At 59.6% G+C, this 17148-nt stretch overlaps 1 protein-coding gene across 1 annotated transcript in view; it reads left to right on the top strand.

The window, feature by feature from the left end:
- The window catches only part of PAX7 (paired box 7), a 100540-nt gene that overhangs the window by 62782 nt on the left and 20610 nt on the right, over positions 1 to 17148 (top strand). Inside the window, exons 8-11 of the mRNA XM_049099387.1 lie at positions 15298 to 15476; positions 15938 to 16035; positions 16171 to 16296; positions 16641 to 16903. Of these exons, the coding sequence (XP_048955344.1) occupies positions 15298 to 15476; positions 15938 to 16035; positions 16171 to 16296; positions 16641 to 16903 (666 nt within the window). The remainder of the gene's footprint in view (positions 1 to 15297; positions 15477 to 15937; positions 16036 to 16170; positions 16297 to 16640; positions 16904 to 17148) is intronic.

Genomic DNA, 17148 nt, shown 5'->3' with positions numbered 1-17148 from the left:
TGGGATAAAGAGTGAGGATGCCCCATGCACTGTTTGGGCCCAGAACAAGCCTCAGGGAGGGAGGGCGGAGGAAAGAACCCAGTCCTTGCTGTGAGCGGCCAGTAGCCCGACCTTCTCCCTGCCGGAGCTGGACCCTCACCTCTCCTCCCTGAGGCCCTGGGGAGGCTTCCTCCCCACGCTCCAGGCGGGGAGGTTATGAGGACATGATGGATTGGGCCAACTCCGGAGACTTGCCCAGAGGTTCCCACCAAAGGTGCGAAGACAGATGGAGGGTCTGACAGGGGCAGAGGGGACCAGGAGGTGAACAGCTGCTGGCAGGGAGAGGGGGCTGCGCGCGGGGCGGACCGGAGGGCAGGCTGGGTGTGCTTCTGTCCATGTGAACTGCCGGGGTTAAGCTTCTGACGCTTCCCCGAGGAAGGAGGCAGCAAGGGGGCGTTTCTGGGTCTGTACAAAAGTTCCTGCTGCTTGTGAGTCCCGGGATGCTCTGTCCTCCCTCGGAGCAGCCCCACTGCACATCTTCGGCACGTCTCTGTGGGCTCGGGAAGGGTGGGGAGAGGCCTTCTCCACCAGGACAGATCCTCTTCCTAGGGCCTGTCCCCCCGACAGCAGAGAGGTTCTCCAGAGCCCACCTGGGCAAGAGGGATGGGGTGGGCTCTGTCTGGGATGGGGCTTCCACCTGGCCTGTGGGGCTGGCACGTATCCCCTCACCCGGGACTGCTGGTCCCCACCCCTGCCACCCTTGGCCTTGGCCTTGGCCCTTGTTCTTACAAAAGCCCAGGAGGATTCTGTTGGGGGCTGAAGTTGGGGCTCTGCTGAGCACCTGCTCATCACACTGGCCAGTTTGCTGCTGCCTGGAGAAGTGCCCCTTCCCAGGGCCTGACCCAGGTCCTGGTCTCAGACCCAGCCTGGGAAGTGGGAGCTGTCAAGCCTCAGAGACTCCACGGAGAGAATGCCTAGCAGAATCCCACGGAAAAGCCATTTATTCAGCTCTGCCCTGGACCCTGGCTCTGGCATAACAGTTATGTATGGAGTGCCTGCTGTGTGCCAGGCACTGGGCTAGGCACAGTGAACGCAAGGGATGAAGCCCCTGCCCTAGCGGAGCTGGCGTGGAGCAGGACAGACAGGCAATACACGAAAAACCAGCAAGTTCGTGCAACGTGTCTAATACCGCTTTGACAAGGACAGCTAGACTTTCGAGCCCCCGTGACTCGGACCCTGTTCCGAGGGTTTCCTGTACACTCACTACTTGGGCAGCAAAAGCCAGGATTCGGCTCCCCCCTTGCTAGAGCCTGAGATCGTAACTGGCACTGCCCTCCTGCCTCAGGATCGTGCACGCTCCCCCTCTTTTTGGGAGGCTGGCTGGCAGCGAGAAGAAATCCTCTCCCCTCTGGCTTGGCGGAGGGGGAAGCTCATTCAACCCATGTCTTGGATGAGAAGACCAAGGCCAGGACCTCAGGCTAGTGGGCAACGGGCAGAGTTGAGTCCCACGCGCAGAGGCCTTCTGAGAGGTTCAGACACCGAGGAGGCTTGGTTTCCTCGTAGCCCAGCCCTGCAACCACCCGCAAAGCCCGCGATCCGGGACTAGGCTCTCAGCACGCGGACGTCCCCAGCTTTGTGCACGGGGTCCTCCTGAAGAGCTGCAAGGAAACCAGTGCAGTTGACCCTTGGACAACATGGGGATGAGGGGTGTCGACTCCCCCCCCCCCGTTGAAAATCCATGTATAATTTTTGACCCCCACGAAAAAACTTCACAAATTACCTGCTGTTGCCCTGAAGCCTTACTGAGGAGACACACAGCGCACTGACACCTATTTTGTAGGTTCTTTTTTTTTTTTTTAAGATTTATTTATTTATTCATGAGAGACACAGAGAGGCAGAGACACAGGCAGAGGGAGAAGCAGGCTCCCTGCAGGAGCCCGATGCGGGACTCGATCCCAGGACTCCAGGATCACGCCCTGGGCCAGAGGCAGACGCTCAACCCCTGAGCCACCCAGGCGTCCCTAGTTTATAGGCTCTGTTCCTTTTATCCTGTCTTCTTACACGGAAGCAAACTAGAGAAAATGTTACCAAGAGAAGCAAAAGGAAGAGAAAATACATTTCCCGCGCCGTCCCGTATTTGTTCATTAGAGCGCCCGGCACCGGGTGGGGTGGGCCCTCCCTCCCTAGCTATGTGTCGTGTGAGAGCCAGGATCCAGGGCAGAGTATATTAAATGGATCCATGAAGTCCAAACCCAAGTTGTTCGAGGGTCGGTTACTGCCCTCGAGATGTTGGGAACCAGGATCCGCAGACCCCCTAGGCTGAGGTCCTTGGAAACCACTTCTAGAAGACAGCTCAGGACAGCTTAGGGCAACAGGAAGCTTCTGTGGCCCGAATGGCAGTGAGTAACATGATGCTGGCACACCGGTAGGGTAGTGGGCTACAGAGGGGACACCTATGCACAGGTCCCTTGGGATGCCTGCCCTTAGGCATTGCCCAGTCTGATGGGGGAGACACAGCTCCTGCCCTGAGGGACCCCTGGTCCGAGAGAAGAAGGACTCCGTGCACTCCCATCCTCGGGAGCTCACAGTCAGAAGCGGAAAAAACTGTCCTTAGATGCCCTGGGGTGACCATAGCAGCCAGTGCTGTGCTGGAGAGCTCCCAGTTTGAGGGGAGACAGGCTCAGAAAGTCACTCACAGCTGCTCACCCTCCAAAGTCCCAGCAAAGACCCAGGAGAGGAGGGTGGTTGTGTCGTTTCGGGCAGGGTGCCCTGTGCCAGGGCTTCTTCAGGGTCCTCATGGGTATGGGGGGGCGGGGTGGGCAGCCCTTGGCCTGAGCTTCCTTCTTCCCCCAGGCCTTTTAGAGGCAGATTCTCTCAGAGTTGGAAGTGGAAACTGAGGCCCAGATGGGTGGCGGGGGGCGGGGGGAGAGAATACGGCCCTAAATCATAGTCGGGTTAGCGGCAGGGCCGGGACCAGGCCCCAGAGCCCCAAACCCCCAGCCAAGGGCTCCTGCCACTGCCTCTCAGAAAGGGGGTGTTCCTTTCTCGCCACCTCCGCTCCTGTCGCTCCTTTGTAACGTCCCATGTTCATCGCGTCCCGTGCTCCTGTCTGGGGCTTACCCGGAAGGAACCTGGAAGAGGGATCGTGACGATTTCCCCCCACGCTGAACTAACGAAGGGTCCTCCCTAAGTGTGGGGCGACTCACACGGCCGCGAACACAGTGAAACAAGCCTCTTTGTCCTTTTGGGCTCCTTGACGCTTTTTCCTCCTTTCCCTCTTCTGCCCGCACTACGGTGACAGTTAATGTGGAATAGATGCTTCTGGCAGGCGGGCCTGGGCGGAGCTACGTGCTGTAGCCACTTTCACTCCCGGAGGCTTGGTCATATATTGTGACCTTCACTTTACAGATGAGACCGACTTGTCCAGGCTCATCCATCCATCCACCCATCCATGTGCCTACCCTGTGCCAGGCTCGGTGGTAGGTTCTGGAAAGTGGCAGAGCCAGGATTAGAAGGGTCTGCCTCCAGAGCCCGCTGTGCTCGCTGCTCCATCATATCTGCCCCCTGCCCCCCCCCCCAGGTGGGTCCTGTGCTCCTTGCTGGTGACGCTCAGGTCTGCAGCCACGGGGCATAGGCAGGGTCAGGATCCGAATCATCACATGCTCAGCTTTCCCTTCTTCCTAAAACGGGCAGGAGTAAAGCTCGAGGCTTTATTTCAATTTCTTTACGAGCGGGGTGTCCCGATCGCTTCGCCACAGCAGATTGCCCCCCCGGCATCCTTGGAGGGCCCCGGGGGAGCCAAGCCAGCAAGGGGAGACCCTCCACCAGCTGAATACCTCCAGGGCGCCGCATCCCATGGGAGCACGTGGGCTCTACGAAGTCCCTCAAGCTCCGCAGACCCCCTCGGCCTGGGGATGCGGGCTCAGAGAGGGTCAGTAACCTGCTGTGGGCCACGGAGAGGCTGAGCGGCAGAGGCAGGACTCTAACACGGCCCCGCGCTGACCCTCAGCGGGATGCGTCCGCTGGCTCTGGGGACCCGAGCTGTGCCCCTCATGCGGTGGGCCCTGGAAGCTGCCTGTGTTTCTCTCCCCTCTCACTTCCTCTTGTGTTTTTTTTTTTTTCTCTTTATTGGCGACACTGCGTTTATAATAAGCATTTAAAATGAGTCTTGCTGGACCAGGGACGAGGAAGGAGGAGGGAGTGGGAGATTTGTAGGCAGGAAGACGGGGAGGGGGATGGTGGGGTGTTAAATAGCCCAGAATTTTTAAAAAACTGATGCAAATCACTGGTAGGAGAGAAAATTATGTGCAATTACGTCCCGATATTGGAAGGTTTTGCCTAGCCCAGGCAACAAGATCTCATTAACAAGCAGAAAATAAGATTGAAATGGTGTGTAAAAGAGCTGAAAAATGAATTTGAATGCTGCGTTTGTCCACAATTACCCCCTCCTTCACACGTATTTTATTGCAATTTTTTTATTATTCTTAATCTCTCCATTCCTCAAAGCAGATTGGGGACATCCTGGCATTACCGGGGCATCGGGAGGAGGTGTGGAGGATTTCCTGCTCCCCTGAAAGGAGACCCTTCTCTCGCACATTTTCCAAGGTTGGGTTTTGGAGGGATCAGAATTCATTTCTCCGGCTTAGTGGGTTGTAGGAACACGGGGCTTTAACCCCAGCCCCCAGCCGAGTGAAGCAAGACTCTGCGCCCCGCCCAGCCCTTCCTTCTCCTCCCTTCTGGGCGCCGCTTCTGCCTCCGGCTTCCTTCCCCCGTCCTTCTCAGGATCCCTTCCAGGCTTGCTCTCTCCCCGGGGGTCTCTCCTGCAGCCCCCCACCCCCAAGCAGGAGGAAAGCGGGGAGGGCAAGAGAAACTACACGGCCGGCCCATCGCCAACAAGCAGCTCCGGGGTGGAGCTCTGGTTCTCCCGTTTCCTGAGTTGCTGTGTGGCTCTGGGGCAGCTTGCTTAACCTCTCTGGGCCTCATCTTTGTCATCTGAAAAACGGGAGTGATAGTCCCTACGTCTCAGGGGGTGCTGTGAGGACAAAGGGAGAATTTGACTAAAGTGCCTGGTCCATAGTAGATGCTTAATAAACGCTTATCCTTACCCCATCCCCCCAACCCCACATCTGGGCCCTGGCCTCCAACTCTACCTGACTCCCTTCCCGTCTCTTCCATCGCTTCCCTCCTCCCTCTCCTACCCTCCCTTCCATTCGTTGGAAAATGTCTGAGCTGGTTTCTAGTCCAGGACAGTGCAGTATGTCCCCCTGACCCCAGTCCTGGGAAGAGAGGATGCTGGGTGCAGGGAGCCCCCTTTTCTGCAGAAAAGACAGGAAAGGCTGTCTCCGCTCTCCCCTCCCTCGGGCCCCCGGGGAAGATGAGCAAGGGTGGAAGGAGTGACTGGCTCAGATTGGACGGACGTGGCTCTGAGCCCGAGTGGTTTTCCCCAGGATCAGGGAAGAGCTGACTCACCCCACCCACCCACATACCCACTTCTCACCATGAACGATGGTGACGGCGTGGGGTCAGGGCTCAGGGGTGAGAAGGGCCAGAGTCTTTGGCCACATTCTCTTGGCCTGGAAGCCAAATGCCATTTGGCAGCATCTGGCCTCCCCAACTGGTTTTCACCATACCCAGTTTCTCCCAGAGACCCCTGTGCCACAAGCCTCTCCTTGGAGCCCCGATGGTGTCCACTCGGCTCATCAGGCGACCTCACACCCCAAGTGCCCTTTCCCCTTGACTCCCAGCCAGAACGGCCCTGGAACAGGGATGAGCCATAAAGCTCAGAGAACCGGCCGTGGGGCCCTGGGCATCATTGAGCCCTGCCAGCCCCCGGAGGGACAGACCCTGCCAAGATCCTGCTCTCACATCCAGCTCTGCCTTTGTCCATGTTAACCTACCTCAGTGGGAAAAGCTGAGTTATTTCCCCCCTGGCAGCTCCTCGCCAAACAAAACCACCTGCTCACGTCAATCAGAGGCTCAGCTCCAGTCCACAGGGAGAGGCCTGGACAGAGCCTCATCTCCTGTGAAAACAGACCCCTGTTTATTTCTCTGCCTTTCGCGCCCCTTTTTCCTGGGTGGAGGGGATGGGGGCAGGGGAGGCGAGCTAGGATCAGGAACTTTCTAGACTGTGGTTGAGGGAGGCAGGTCATCCCTATGGAACTGCCAAGAACTTGGGGGGGTGTAGTGCTTCTGTAATAAGCAATGAACTGCCCCCCCCCCAGGGTGACTGTAGGGTCTTTTTTTTTTTAAATCATCGAGGGCGATGTAGGAGGGTAACCCTGGCCCTTTCTTAGAGGACCAGGTGGGATTCTGGAAAGATAGCATCTTAGGTCCATGTCTCTGAGTCTGGACACGAGATGTGCATCGGGGGCCACTCTCAGAGCTGCTATGGGCCTCTTTTTTGCCCACCATGGGAACATGCACAGCAACCTGGGCTTTACACCTTGAGAAGGTATGGGTGCAAGCCTCCCACGGGCAGAGTGAGGCCTGGACACTACCAAGTGGCGAAGGGGAGCCTGGATGCTCCCATGGACCGACCTGATGGCAGGGACCACGCTCTTCAGTAGGGCCTCAGGCGAGGCAGCAGTGTCCAGTGCCTGGTGATTCATTTTGGTGTCAGAACTCGGCGTCTGGCACGTAGTAGGCCTCCAGCCGCCGCTGGTGAGCCCCCAGCCGTGTGCACCCTGATTACACGCAGCTGCGCTTTCTTTCCAAAAGGCTTTTGAGGCAGCTGATCCTTTCGGTTGGTACTTGGATGTCATTACCTACGACTCCCTTCAAGTTTGTTTCCCTAGCTCCTGTGATTAACGCAGCATACAGGGAGGCTCAAAAAAGACATGTCCACGGCTGTCTCTCTCTAACTAAGTCCATTTCAGGGGAGACAGTACCCCTCGGGGAAGGGGTAGGAGCTGGTGCTGACCGGACAGCAGCAAATCCTGCCGCGAGTCCTAACCCAGTGTCTGATGCAGATGCAGCGTGGGCAAGGGGAAGGATCATACAGCCCGGGGTTCAGATACCAGGTTCTCTACTTGCTTGCTGTGTGACCACAGGCAAGTTACACGAGCTCTCTGAGCCTCGGTTTCCTCAGCTAGAAGATGGGGCCGCTACTACTCACCTTGCAGGGAGGGATCAGAATTCATTTCTCCGGCTTAGTGGGTTGTAGGAACACGGGGCCGTGTGTATGCGCAATAATGAGACCTTGCTCGTGGGAAACACCTAGCCCCATGCCGGGCATATAGTAAGAGCTTAGTAAGTGACAGCTTTCTCCTCTCTGCTCCTCCCTGCCCTCCTTAGAAACTGAATGAGAGATGTCCATCCTCTGCGTTGGCCATTTCCTTTCTGGGACTGGAGGTCTGGCTTAGCCAATTGGGAATTCAGGAGATCCGAGCTCCCTGCGGGCTCTGCTTCTCACCCACTGTGTGACCTTGGTAGATGCCTCCCCTCTGGGCCTCAGTATCCCTATCTGTGCCACGAAAGACATGGACCACTTGTTAGTAAGGAACCGTCCTGCTCAGAGTCTGTGATTTCTGTGGATTCTTTGTACGGGCATGTGAGTCCCAGCCTCTAGATCTGAGGGCAGGGGCTGGCCCTCCTCTGTGTCCTGCACCTCCTCCTCATCCTCGTGGGGCCCCAGCCTGGGCCTTCTGGGCTTCCCAGCAGGCCAGGGCTTTAGCCTCCCAGAGCAGCCTGGTTCGGTGGGAAAGAATGCAGATAGCGGATTTGTCCTTCTTTCTGATTAGCACGGGGGCTTGGAATGAGATAGTCCCGGCAGAGAGAGGGGAAGAAAATGAGGGAGATTAGCAATTAATACAGTGGGCAGACGTGCCGAGCAGCTCAGGCCAGTCCCTGGGGTCCCCAGCGGGAGGGAGGCCGCCGGTATGGCCAGCGACGGGACCTGGGAGGCCAGGATAGCACCCCAACCAGGACAGGCAGGGTGACTTTGAGGGTCCCCCGCTCTCCCCTGCCCCTGGGATGTCTTGCCCGCTGCTCCCTCTGCCGGGACTCCTTCTCCAGCACCTCGTCTTCTCAAAACCACTCCTGCTTATTCCTTAAGACTTGGCCACCTTCCGGGATGCCTTTGCTCACGCATGGTGGGTTAGTTGTGCTTTCTCTGGGCATTTATCACATTTGATCGGTGTATTAGAAGTGCTTGTGTTACTAGACAAATACTACATAAAATATAATTGCTCTCTTTTTCGGAGCACTTAACCACAGGCCAGATGCCATGCTAAGCCCGTCATGTGAACCAGCTCATTTAATCTTTGCACCGTCTCCTTTGGGAGGGGAGGGCTTCACAAATGGGGGGGGACAGAGGGACCAAGCAGTTTAAATCGTTTGCCTGAGATAAATCACTAACATGTGGCAGGCCCCGGACTTGAACCCAGCCTGCCTGGCCCCAGAGACCATGCTCTCACCCAGCCCGTGGCATGAAGAGTGGCCTGTTTTCCCCTTGCTGGTGAGATTTTGACGGCCCTCAATGTGACTCTTTGATCTCAGCTAATCCCAGTGCCCTAAGAGGCCAGAGAGAGGGGGTGTCAGGACGTGGGCTCTGGGGTCCCTGCACCTGGTCCCAATCTCTAGCACCGTCACTTCCTATCTGTGTGATTCCAAAGAGGTTCTGCTCTGCCTCAGCTTCCCCCGCCGTCAAGTGGAGCTAGCAAGGGTTCCCATCTCACAGAGTGGTCTGAGGAATGAGCGCGTTGAGATACGTAAAGCATGTTGGCATCTGGCACACTTCGGGGTAGCTATTTGCAGATGGGAGCTCCAAGGCCACGTGGTGAGTTGAGGCAGGGCCAGACCTCAGATCTCCTGTTGCAGAATTAATGATCCCCCCCCACCCTTGCATTCCCCTCCTCCCTCCTGGCCCTCTCCCCAGCTGTGAACTTTTCTCCAGCACCTTTGGGAATGGGGACAGGTGCTCTGAGCCACCCCAGGGAGTTGGGCTGCAGGATACTGGCTGATGGGGGAGGAAACAAGTGGAGGACGTTCCTCCCCTGGGGCTCCTGGGAGCATCTGAGATCTTGACCAGCGTCCCCCAAGCACTGCGGGTGACCTTTGGAAGGTCAGGCCTCAGTGCCACCCCCATTCCTATGCAGCCTGGGCCAGTCACTTCCACTCGGCACCTGTTACCTTGTGAGTGATGAAGCCCAGCGCTTTCTTTAGAGGGAGGACAGACTCCCTGGCACCCCAGCCCAGCCAGCCAAGCCCCCCACTTCCCTCATCCTCCAGCCAGTCTTGTCTCCGTGTCTTGCTACTCAGCCCAGAACTTTCCCTTGGTCCCAGCTGATGGGAAATTAACCTGGGATGTCTTCTGGGCACCTCCCTCAGCTTCCTAATTCTCTGCCTTCCTGTGCTCCTCCCTCCACACCCCATGTCTCCCCACCCCTTATCTGTCACCCCACAGGTACCAAGGCTGTTCTCAGACCCCTTTCCTTCCTTCTCTCTGCAAATCCAACCCTGCGCCCCATTCCCTTCCCCTAATCTCTCATCCTTCTCCACTCTTCCTCTCATTTCCGGATGTCTCGCCCCCTCTCTGACCAGGGGCTCCGGGCCGGGTGGGGGGCTGGGCGCGGTTCCGGGGCTTGGGGTGGGGGTGGGGGTGGGGGAGTGGTGGGGGGATCGCTGGCCGATCCTGCGCGGGGCCCTCCCCGCTCCGCTGCCACCGCCGCCGCTGACGCCGCTGCCGCGCCTTTGATCCATGGCCCGAGGCCGCCTGACAGTGGAAAATGCGGGGAGACAAAACCACTCAGTCAAAGTGATTCCCAACAACTGTCTCCCCGAGATAAGGACGCTTGGGCTCGGCGGCCTGCTTAATTCCCGCTGCCCGGGACCAGGACGGGGAGCAGCGCGAGCCTGGTCGCCCCCCGAACGCAGCCGCCCGCCCGGCCCCGACCCGACAGTCCAGGTGAACACGGAGGCGAGGCGGTGACTCAGGGGCACAAGGTGGGGACACAGAGGCCCAGGCAGGACCTCCCTTCCTCGGAGGGGCCAGGGGCTCCTCCCCCACTCCCCTTGCATCCATTCTGTCCATCCCGTCCCCTTCCACCAATGCCCTTGCCCGTCCCTCCGCCTAGGACTCGCTCACCCACCCTCTCTTGGCCCAGCCAAGCCCATCCATCTCTCTGGTCTCCGCCCAGAAGGCCACTTTCTCCAAGAAGCCTTCCTGACCGGCTGGGTGGCCACACCCCCTCCCAGCATAGCAGTTTGGGCTCTGAATTCTAACTTTCTGAATATTGCTCTCACCCCCTAAAGCCAGGACCAGGTTATGCTGTGGCCTGTAGTCTCTGCCACCAAACCTAGCCCATAGTAGGGATCCAGTATGGACACGTTTGGACACTGCGAGCATCCCTTCCCTGCGTTCAGGGACCTTCCTCCCAGGTAGTTCTGCAAGAGGCAAGCAAGCAAACCAGGAGCCAAAAGCCTCCAGAGAAGAGGGGGTGCCCCTGACAAGGAGAGGGATGGGGTGTGAGGGTATCAGTGACGACCCCCCAGCCCAGAACCCTCCTCCAAGGGAAACCCCTTTCTCAGGGCTGGCCTGGCTGAGCTGGACCGACCACCTGCTCCAGCCGTGCTTTCCAACCACGTTCCCTGGCAAGTTGCAGTCCGACTTGGGAGCTCAGGGGGTCGGATTTTGTACAGTAGGCCCAAAGGGAACCTCCGCCGTCCCACCGGAAACCTCTGCAGAGCTGTCTCCTGGGGGCGGAGAGAGCCAGCACGTTCCTGTTGGTGGCAGGGGGGTGGTCGTGGGGAGACAGAACTCAGCTCAGGACGTCCACATCCAGGCTGGCATGGAAGGGGTGGTCTTGTGAAGCACGGAGCACCCCGCTTCTGGGGGGGCAGCAGCAGAATCCGGGTTTGCCGGGACTGTTGGAGAGCCGGTTCTCTCCGCGGTGCAGGCGATTTGGTAGAGACCGTGATTCCTAAGCCTGTGCATCTGAATGATCTGGAATGCCTGTTAAAAATCTAACTCGCAGGCTCCACCCTGACTGGCTGATGCTGTGGGTCTGCAGGGGGACCAGGAGAATCCATATTTTAAAGAAGACCCCGTCCGAGGCAGCCTGGATTATCAAAGCACTGGATTAGCGAGCTTTCACCTCGTCAGCCTCACAAGAGCCCCCTGACCTCCCCTTTCTTTGGGAAGGGATCTCAGGGCCTGTTTTTTTTTTTGTTTTTTTTTAATTATTTTTTGGGTAGGGTCTGTTTGACCTGAACTGAGATCCCTTCTCCAGCAATGTTCCAGGCAGGAGGCATCCTAGAAAGAGTTAACCCAGCGTCTCCTTTTATTAGGAAGGACACCCGCAATGGCACACTTTTCACTGCCTAGAAGGGCTCAGGGATTAACAGCGCTTTTCCCAGGGCACGAGCGGGTGTGGCGGTGGCCGGATGGACGGCCTCTACCTTCATCTCTGCCTCTGCTCCCACGGCAGGGGCAATGCCTGCTTTGACACAGAGCCCTGGGACCTCTTCTCAAGCATCGAGCACCAGAAAAAGAGACCCGGGTGGGATGCGTGAGGAAGACCCACCCCTGCCCAGCTCCGTCCCTCCATCCTGCTGGCCTCTTGGGGACCAGCAGAGCGTGAGGGCTCAGCACGCACGCGACCCTCTCTCCAGACAGTGGGTCTGACCTCCGGGCTCGGAGGATTAAGGTCCTGGAAGGGCCCCTGTCAAGTGTCTTAGACAAAGGGGCACATCCAGGCTGAAATTGAGAAGTGATGCCCCGAGCCTCCCTCAGGGCCTGCCTTCCCTTCCCCACCGCAGATTATGCTCCTCCCTGAGCTCCCCTAACCCCCCTGTCCTTCCTGACCCCCCCCCCCCGGTGCCGACCTGGACCCCAGCTGATCCCACACTCCCTCTCAAGGGAGGAAGCAGCTGTCCCAACTGGGGTCCTGCCCTGCTTTGGCCCCAGAAGGAGCAGGACCAGGGTTGCGCTTTCAGCGGCACAGATACTGTCCGTAAGCGTGGCAATGACGTCGTCCATTTGTTTAGAGCCTGGGGTTCCACGAGGCACTTTTGCCCTGTTCCGTGATTTGATCTTCGCCGAGTCCTGAGGGTGTGGAATCGCCATGGCCGTCTTGCAAACTCAGAAAGGCAAAGCTCAAGAGCAGCGGCAGGGGATGGTGTTGGCATCCAACCGAAACCCAGGTCTGCCGGGCGGCAGGGATTAAACTGTCCTCCGTGCCGGGCTGCCAGGACAGGCAGAGGCGGGACGAGACCCTGGCTGGCTGCTCTGGGTCTGGTCTGGACTTGAGATTCCCAGGGGATTCACGTGTGCAGGAACGTTTGAGAGGCACTGGCTGAAGGGCCCTCCCCGACTGCCCAGCTCTCAGAATCCCCGCGAGCTCCCGGCAGTGACTCAGTGGACTCCCTGGTCAGCAGAGGGAGGCCTACGGGAGGGGTCTTGGGGGAAAGGCCCAGAGGAGAAGCAGGGAGCCAGCGGAGGTGGGCTGAGGGTTCCTCTGGCCAGGGGCAGTCCTGAGCTATGGTGACAGCCAGCTGGACCAGGGTGTGAGCCTGGCACCCGGGGGGCGTGGAGGGCTCAGGCCCGCAAGAAACTCCAGGGTTGATTCGGGAGGCGCCTCCTGCTGGAGGTATGCAGGGATGATGGGCAGAGAGGCAGGGAGGTGCATGGACAGGCTGAGAGAGCCTCTCTAAGATGCTGGTGTAGACAACCCCGGGGAAAGGGAGCAGCAGGGGCTGGGGAGAGAGGGAGACAAGTAGGGGAGGTAGAGAGAGCCTGGGGGAGAAGTGCATGGAGGGATAGAAACAGCAAGAGAGAGACACCCAGAGAGTGGGAGAGACAAACGGGAGGAGAGAGAAGGAAAGAGAGACAGAGCCACACAGAGGGGTGCGCAGGCAGGGACAGGGACAAGGACGGGGGACAAAGAGCAAACACAGGAGGCCAGGGAGCAAGGCGTGATGGGGACTCAGGGACACGAACTTACAGGAGGGGGTGGGGTGGGGATAGGGAGCTGGGATGGGAGGGCGCCCCCAAAGCTGGAGGGAGACGCAGCAGCCCCACAGCGTGAATCCAGCCCGCCGCCTCCCAGCTGCATGCCCAGTGCCCGTGGCTTCCTCCTGGTGCAGGAAGGTGCCTTCAGCCCCGGCCGCCGGAGCCTGCCGCTCTGTGCCTCCCCCCGCCTCCTGCGGTCCAGGTGTCCGTGGCACGGCCTTTTCCCAAGCAAAGGGGGCTTCCTGGGCTGAACCCCAGATGCCCCGCTCCCAGCCCTGGCCTCCTGGCGGGGCAGTGGCTGGTCTCAGAGCCCCGGGAGCCTGGGGTGAGAAGTCCTGCCCTTCTAACGAGTGTTTCCCTTTAGTTCCAGATGCCACCCTGACAGGTGCTCCCTGTGATTAATGTCCCCTGGGCCTGAGACCAGCCCCTCCCCCCCAGGCCGAGCTGGTGGCCGGGTGGGCAGCACAGGGACCGAGCCTTCCGGAATCCCCTCCAGTTCCTCCCTATTCCTGGACCTTCTCCAGCCCCTAAGAGCAGAGAAAAGACCCCTCCTCAAAGCCACCCTCAGATGGGCAGGCTGACCCTGGCTGGGTGGTTGGGGGTTTTTGTTTGGTTGGCTTTTATTTATTTATTTGACGGAGAGAGAGCACAAGCAATGGGGGTAGCAGGCAGAGGGAGAGGGAAAAGCAGGCTCCTCGATCCCAGGACCCCGGGATCACCACCTGAGCCGAAGGCAGACGCCCAACCGACTGAGCCACCAGGTTCCCCACCTGGCTGAGCCGAGCGGGCATATGGCTTTCAGCAACCTGAAGACTGTGCAGTGGGAGGGAAGGGGCCGTGAACCGTTGGGGGGCAGGGCCAGGTGGTCGGGGGACTGCAGTCAGCCGGGGTTGGGGACCATGGCTGGAGACGCAGGTTGAGTTGGGATTGGCCAGGGTCGAATGGGAGCGTTTTCGATAATTAACTCTCCAGCTGGGGGCAGGGGCTACGCGCTGTGTGACCCTGAGCAAGTGCCTTGACCTCTCTGTGCCTCCGTTTTGTGATCTATACAGCAGGGATGGCAGGGGGACCGATGTCACAGGGCTGTAGCGAGGAGCGAAGCAGTTACGCACGCAAGGCTAGGAACGCCGCCCGGCACGGAGCGGGCCCTGGAGAGCCCCGGTAGCCGGGATGCCGGGTGGTCAGGTCTGGAGGTGTGCGAGGCACGCGGGCAGGGAGTCGGGCTGTCCTGGGAGCTGGGGCCCCGGGCTGGCGGCGGGGCGCGCGCAGTGTCGGGTGGAGCCAGGACCCCATCCCAGCTCCTTCCCCACCTTGCCCGGCTCCCTTCCCCGAATAACCCCTGGCATCGCCTGCGCAGCCTGCGGCGCCAGTGAAAGAGCTGCTATCTCTTCCCGCATCTCTCGGGGCCCCGGGGACCCAGGAGAGACAACATCTCTCCGCAGCCGTCCCCAGCCTCTTGTTTGTTTGGTACGTCGGAGCCGTGGGCACATTTTTGCTAATTTTGTGACTGCTTTTATCAAATGGGGATTCACAGGCGCTTTATCCTCGATAAGTGGATTAGTCGATGAACTAAATAAGACGGTGTGGGACGGGGGGGCTGCTCTGGAGAAGGTATTTGTTTTGCGAAGAATGGAGCCTGCGTTCCGTGCCCTGTGCAGGCAAGGCAGGCCGGGCAGCCACGTAGCTGGAGGCCACCACCACCCCCCCCCCACTCCTCCTCCTGGGGCAGCTCGTGGGAACTCGGTGCGGTGCAGACAGGAAGTGAGACGGAGGCTGGGTCCCTGGAGGACAGGCCCCTGGTCCCTCTGGAGGAGGGGGTGGGGGTGGGAATGCAACCTTGGATTACATCCAGCCACCGCAGTACACCTGGGCTCATCTGAAGAGCATCACCTGCCTGGGCAGCAGCTTCGTCCTCCCACCTCTCATCTCCCACCGCCCTGCGCCCTTCCCTTCCTTCCTCCCCATCCTCCTAGCCCTTCCACTCTCTTTGTGTTTCTCTTCCTGGTCCCTCAAACACGTCCAGAGGCCTGTGGCTAAGTACTGTGAATGCACGCACGGGGAGGACCTGGTCCTCACTTTTGCAGACAAAGGCCCAGCAGCAAACCAGGAGGCCCCCAAACGTGGTGTAGCAAGAGGCGAGACTCTGGTTGTCCACCGGGCTTCTCAACTTCTCTCCAAAGCACCCCTGCTGCTGGTCGAGTGTGTTCCCTTGGGGCCGTGGGGACACAGACGTGGAACCCAGACACGCACGCTCGCTTGGTGTTCTTACCACTGTGCTGCCGTGTTTGACCATCAGGTGACGTCAGGCCGCACCGCGTCAGGTTGACCCACTGGGGAAGTTGCACCCCGTTCAGCTGGTGACTTTGCAGGGCGTGCAATGTGGTGCGGCGGCGCGGGTGTCGGGACCGGCCGGGGAGGTGAAGATGACGGGGCTGTGTGGGGTCTGGGAGGCTGAGAGGGTGACAGGCTCACAGGAGCAGAGAGGGCAGGAGGAGGACCTGGATGGGGGCAGCCGCGTGGAGGCCAAGGCCAGGAGGCGGCCAGCAGGGTGCCCGGGATAGAGGTCAGGGCAGAGACGTGGATTTCAGAGGCGAGCGTCTCTAAAGGCCCCGCAGGTGGAACAACATGCTTAGGGAGGGAGGAGAGGAAGAGGCAGGGAGGCTGCACGTTCCAGCCGTTCCCCTACAGCTGGATGAGAAGCGGGGACAAGGGGGGGGCACCCAAATGTTTTCTTTTTCCCCTTCCGTTTTTAATATGAGCGGCCGGGCAGCTTGAGGTCCCCGTTCTGGGCTGCGGCAAGACTCTGGCTGAGGGTGAGGGGGGAGCAGAGACTCTAAGAGGGAAAGAAAAGGCTGGAGCAGAGCATTCGGGTCCCCAGCTGGTCTGTCCTCCCCAAGCTGCCTCCAGCTGAGTGTGATTTTGCTATTTATTTACATGTAATTATTGCTATGAGGTGCAGATATTAACGCTGTCAAGAGCAATTTGCTCTGACATTTTTCACTCGTTCAGTGCCCCCGCCACTGTCGATGGAGCCCAGGGCTCTCTCGGCTCGGGCCGCTGCGCGCTCGGTGGCCCGGCCGGGAACCACCCAGCCGGCAAGGAGAGGCGTCAGCGAGCTCACCCGGCTCCTCTGCAAACTCATTAAGCTTTGAAATTGAATTTGGTCCAGGAGAGGGCTGGCTGGGCCCTGCTCCACCCGGCCTGGGCTGGCTCCAAGCCTCCGTGCCCCGCCTTCCCCGGAGGAAAGGGGCTGGGGCCGGGGCTGGTGGCTGAGGCTGAGGCTGGCAGAGGGTGGCCGCCGGAGACGGTGGAGGGTCACTGTCAGAGTGGTGGGTGCGCGCCCAGCCCCGGGGCGGCCCGGCGCCAAGGTAAGGGGCCCGGCCGCAGGAACCACCCTCGACTCTGAGACCCGGGCCTCCTCCGGGACAACCGGGCAGCTCTGGCCGTGCAGGAGCGGTTGACAGCTGGACGCACCCAACAGAGAGGCTTTCCGAGGGAGTCAGGCCAGCATCTGAGCCCGCCTGCAGGGGAAGGCACCACGGGGGCGGGAAAGGCAGCGCGCTGGCCCTGCCGGGGGTCCCTTAGGTAGGTGCTAGGGGGAGAATGGCCTGCGGAATTATACCTTCTGAGTTCAGATCCCAGCCCAGCACTTACTGACTGTATAGACTGGGGCGGATTATTTAGCTTCCCCGAGCCTCAGTTTCCTGACCAGTGACACGGAACAGCCAATACCCCTATTTCCCTGAACCTGAGACGACTGGCTGCCGGTCCGTCCTTGATCTCATCAGAAGCTGTCAAGAAACGCCTTGCGTGCGGCTCTGCCGTCACTGCTACGAGACACGGATCTACCCGGTGGCCACGCAGCTGCAGCCGGGCATTACGGGTGGCAAAGTGCATGCCACCCCCGGGAAGATGCAGACACGCATCCTTGTGCCCGCGGCCGGGAGGGGCGAATGGCAGCGCTGCCTGCCCATAGTAGGTGCTTGGCACACAGTGGGCGCTTACCTGTGATCAGTTTTCCTTTTGAGCCTCTCAGAGTAACCGGGGGGCCACTCATGCATTCTGCTCAAGGGACTCGGCCCCGTGGAGAGGGGAGCGGAGCCTGAGCTATCACGGCTGGGAGCCCTTAACGCATTGTGATATGTGCCAGCTTGTCTGCCCAGGTACTAACGAGGCCTCCCTGCCACCACTCAGTCCCTGCCACGGCCAATCTGCGTCCT

Source organism: Canis lupus, chromosome 2, assembly GCF_003254725.2.
Source record: "Canis lupus dingo isolate Sandy chromosome 2, ASM325472v2, whole genome shotgun sequence".
NCBI classification, from domain to species: domain Eukaryota; kingdom Metazoa; phylum Chordata; class Mammalia; order Carnivora; family Canidae; genus Canis; species Canis lupus.
This window is presented reverse-complemented; position numbering and strand designations above follow the sequence as displayed.